This window comes from Nicotiana sylvestris, chromosome 3, assembly GCF_000393655.2.
Source record: "Nicotiana sylvestris chromosome 3, ASM39365v2, whole genome shotgun sequence".
Lineage (NCBI taxonomy): Eukaryota > Viridiplantae > Streptophyta > Magnoliopsida > Solanales > Solanaceae > Nicotiana > Nicotiana sylvestris.
In genome coordinates this window covers 102,641,739-102,646,238 of record NC_091059.1, presented here as the reverse complement: position 1 = coordinate 102,646,238, position 4,500 = coordinate 102,641,739, and the positions used below count along the sequence as shown (strand labels likewise).

Below are 4,500 nucleotides of genomic sequence, written 5' to 3'. Positions count from 1 at the left end.
AGTCCCATATTTTGATATGGACCCACCGGGACTGTCAAAATACGAATCCGGATCCGTTTGCTCAAAACGTTGACCGAAGTCAGCTAAATAACCTTTTAAAGGCAAAAATTATTATTTTCATCAACTTTCAACATAAAAGCTTTTCGGAAACATGCCCGGACTACGCACGCAAATCGAGGAGGGATAAAATGAGGTTTTAAAGGCTTCGGAACACCGATCGAGTTCTAAAACATAAGATGACCCTTTGGGTCATTACAAAAAGATAAAGTGATGGACCGGTTATGAGAGTACTTTTGTAAACAAACAATTCTTTTAGAAATTATGCAACGCTTTAATATATCAAACCAAACAATGGATAAGAAATATGTAAGTATAACTAATACCAGCATTACTGATACACCTTATCCATTTTAAGTTTTCTCTTTGTTTTTGCTAATGCACGCATCAAGTCTAATAACCTACTACTCCATATAGTTACCAAATTCAGTCTAAATATGCGTTTTGCAATTTAATACTACTGATTTATACTAATCACCTCCCACTCTCTTTTTTTTTCAACCAATGTCCCTAAAAAATTGAGCGATGTAGGTGGAGAGAAAATAGAAATACGTGTCAAGTTAATATCATCTGTTCAATTTATAGACCATTTACTCATAACAAACTTAATCCACCAATCATGAGTAATGCATCTCACTTAGTGCTTGGAATAAGAAAACTTCATCTTTCTATGTCTCATCTCTTGCAATTCTTACCCTGAAAAGAAAGAAAAATAAGAAACTTAAGATAGAAAGAAGAAATAAGCACAAATAACACAAAACGTAACAATGGGGAATGCGGCAGTTTTAAACAACACCTCAACATCATCTACTGCGCAGAATATATTGTGCTATGATCCAGAAGATGTTTCCTCCAATGGTTACAAAGTTCGCAACCCTTTAAAGTTTCCTGCACCTCTTATGGTATTTCAGCTTTCTGTAATTTCATTAACCTCTCTCCTCATTGATGCTGGCCTCAAGCCTTTAGGTCAACCTTCCCTTGTCGCCCAAGTTCTAGTAAGTACTTTTCTTTTATATCAACCTTAATTTGGATCCATATCATAGTAGAAATTAAAATACATAATAGCGTGTATCAACGTACGCTATATTAAGTTTAGAAATATTAGTAACATCTATAATCGCAAAAGGGGAGCCTAGGAGCAACGGTCAAGCTGTCTCGGTGTGACCTATAGGTCACGGGTTCGAGCCGTGGAATCACTGATGCTTGTATCAGAGTTGGCTGCCTGCTTCACACCCCTTTGGGGTGCGGCCCTTTCCCAAACCTTGCATGAACGCGGATGCTTTGTGCAGTGGGCAGTCCTTTAACATCTATAATTGCACTAGGCTTCTGAATTATTTAACATTGAAATATGAGGCTAAATTGGTCTCCCACTTTTTTCAATGGACGTTCGAGGAATTGTAATAAAATGGAGTAAGATTGCCTTTATTATTTTATTCACATTTCCAGCTATGATACTAAACTTGCAAAGTAAATTACTGCATCATTGGGTCATTGTATGATTCACATTATTCAAAATCCGTAAGCATGTTATGAATTTATACTGAAAAGGTAACTATGATGTCCCCAATCGATTCCTATTTTTACTTGTCTTTTGATTTATTTGTGTTGACTGATAAAAAGGGGAGGGGGGGGGGGGGGGAGGGGAAACTTCCATTCACTCTTGTGTAATACTGTCGTTGAAGTGATGAGATATGAACTAACAATTTTTGAATTGCAACTCAGGGTGGTATAATATTTGGACCATCACTATTGGGGCATCTGGAATCAGTGAGAGAAACCATGTTCCCGACTAGAGGTGTTATGGCATTAGAAACTGCAGCAACATTTGGTGTTCTGTTCAATCTTTTCGCCATAGGAGTTGAGTGTGACTCGAAAAGGATGTTCAGGCCAGGGAAAAAGGCCATTATCATTGGTGTCACTGTAATGTTCACCTCACTAGGATCCACTATGGCGCTAGCGATGCTTATAAAACATTTCGTCGTTATGGATCCTCTTCTTGCAAAAGCTCTGCCTATTGTAGCAGCTTCACAATGTGTTATTGGCTTTCCCAACGTATGTTCCCTTCTTAAAGAGATGCAACTTCTCAATACTGACCAAGGCCGCCTAGCCACTTCTTCAGCTATGTTTTGTGATATAATTGGCTTAACCTTGGCTTCAGTAGGTTTTATAAAGTTGCAGTTGGAGAAAGAACATACTATGGCGCAGAAACTAGGTTCGATTGTCTCGCCTTTGATCTTAGTCATATTCACAGTTTTTTCCATTAGGCCTGCTATTAAGAAGACATTAAGACTTAGACCAGAAGAAAAACCTGTTGGGGAAAACTACTTTGTTTGTGTCTTAATACTTGTATTGTTGTACGTATTAACTGCTGAGACGGTTGGGCAACACTACCTATTTGGATCACTTGTGTTAGGCATGGCCATTCCTGAAGGCCCGCCTTTGGGCGCAGCTTTGATCAGGAAACTTCATTATCCAGTTGGCAAGGTTTTGTACCCGGTTTTTCTCACCACCAGTGGCCTCAAAACAGACATTTTCACCATTCATTTTAAGTCCCTATGGGTTATTGCCCTTCTAGTTCTCTTTGGCGTCCTCGTCAAGATTGTAATAATGATGATCATAACTCGTTACACGGGATTAACCATTCAAGACTCTGTCATTCTTGGTCTGATACTGAATGCTAGAGGCATATGTGATGTTGTTTTCTTTAACTTATGGAGAGTTTCACAGGTGACATTTCATCAACTTTTCTTTTTCTTTTCCCCAAATTATTCCAAAAAGATTTAGTAAATGATTTGATCTCTTTCTAATCAATGCTAGGCCCTATCAGATGAACACTTTGCAGTGGCTATCATGCTCTCTGTTGTTTTAGTTATGGTGATCATTACACCGCTAATAAGATTTCTCTTTCGTGCACTTGAACAACAAGCTCCAACGATGAGAAGGACGATTCAGCATTCAAAGCCTGACTCAGAGCTAAGGATATTGGTCTGCGTTCATGATCTACAAAGTGTGCCAACTATGGTCAACTTACTTGAAGCATCCAATGCAACAGAACAAAGCCCCATTGGCGTCATAGCTCTCGTTCTCATTGAGCTCGTGGGTAGAGCCGCTCCTCTTCTTATCACGTATAATCATTCCCAGGGAGCCATCCCTCAGGATGCTTCAATATCATTGCAAATCATCAATGCACTTAGACAATATGAGCTTGCCTTTGAAAGTTGTGTCACACTTCAACCATTCACCGACATCACACATTATGAACTAATGCCTGAGGACATTTGTCGTTTGGCCCTGGACCAGAATGCTACCATTATGATCCTACCATTCCACAAACATTGGGAAATTGATGGCTCCATTGGAACAGTAAGTCGTGCCATCCAAACTATCAACACGAAAGTCCTCAGAAAAGCGCCTTGTTCTGTAGGCATACTAGTCGATCGTGGAATCCTAAAGGGATCCATGGCAACACTAAGCAATCAGGGCAACATTTACCATGTTGCTGTGGTCTACATTGGAGGTCCTGATGATGCAGAATCACTAGCCTATGGTGCCCGAATGGCTAGACACAAAAACGTATCGATAACAATCATCCGTTTCCTTATGTTTGGGTATGACAATGCCAGAGAAAGAAAGCTAGACAACAGCTTGATCGAAGCAGTCCGATACGAAAACTCAACGAATGAGAACTTCGTATACGAAGAACACGTTACGAGAGATGGGGTTGGGCTATCTGCTTCACTTAGGGGATTAGAAGATAGATTTGATTTAATAGTTGTAGGGAGGCACCATGAAGATTCTCCTTTGCTAGTAGGACTTGGGGCATGGAGTGAATGTCCAGAACTTGGTGTGGTGGGAGATTTCTTGGCTTCAACAGATATTGGATTCACAGCATCAATTCTAGTGGTGCAGCAGCAAAGAATTAGAGGGAAGTGGACGAGCAGGACAATGAAACCAGTAGTTAACAATCAAGATGGACAATATCCAGACATGAACAATGCAATTAATAATGGGATATCAACACCAAGAGTTTCAATCTCTAGTGATCATCCAAGATGGGAAATCACTATAGATAGAACTAATTAGGGTTCTGCATGTACAGTACAACCTCCGTAGTTTTGCTCGTTGTACAGTACTATGAATTATTAAATACAGCAGTAATATTTATTTACAGGATGATCGTAAAAGAATACAGGTTCGATTGATTTATGCGTGAAAAATTAGTTTTTCCCTCTAGTTTTAGTCAAAAATTAATGTCCCCTCAAATTACCTTGTTTCCTTCTCCTCAATTCCTCCGTACATGTGTTGATTACAAAATTATTACTTTAGAAAAGACATAAAAATCACGAAAAGTATTTTACAAAATTGATAAAAAGAAAAGCTAATAATAAAGAAACACATAAAGAGAAACACTTGGGGGTCGTTTGGTTCAGTTTTGGGATATCC

The 4,500-nt window shown here is 39.1% G+C and overlaps 1 protein-coding gene across 1 annotated transcript; it reads left to right on the top strand.

Annotated features, from left to right (window-relative positions):
- Window positions 1-737: 737 nt before the first annotated feature.
- LOC104223574 (cation/H(+) antiporter 15-like) lies at window positions 738-4,259 on the top strand. The gene is made up of 3 exons (XM_009775034.2): window positions 738-1,052; window positions 1,780-2,784; window positions 2,875-4,259. The coding sequence occupies exons 1-3, from the start codon at window positions 825-827 to the stop codon at window positions 4,138-4,140; spliced, it is 2,499 nt and encodes an 832-aa protein (XP_009773336.1). The 5' UTR covers window positions 738-824; the 3' UTR covers window positions 4,141-4,259.
- The last annotated feature ends 241 nt before the right edge of the window (window positions 4,260-4,500 follow it).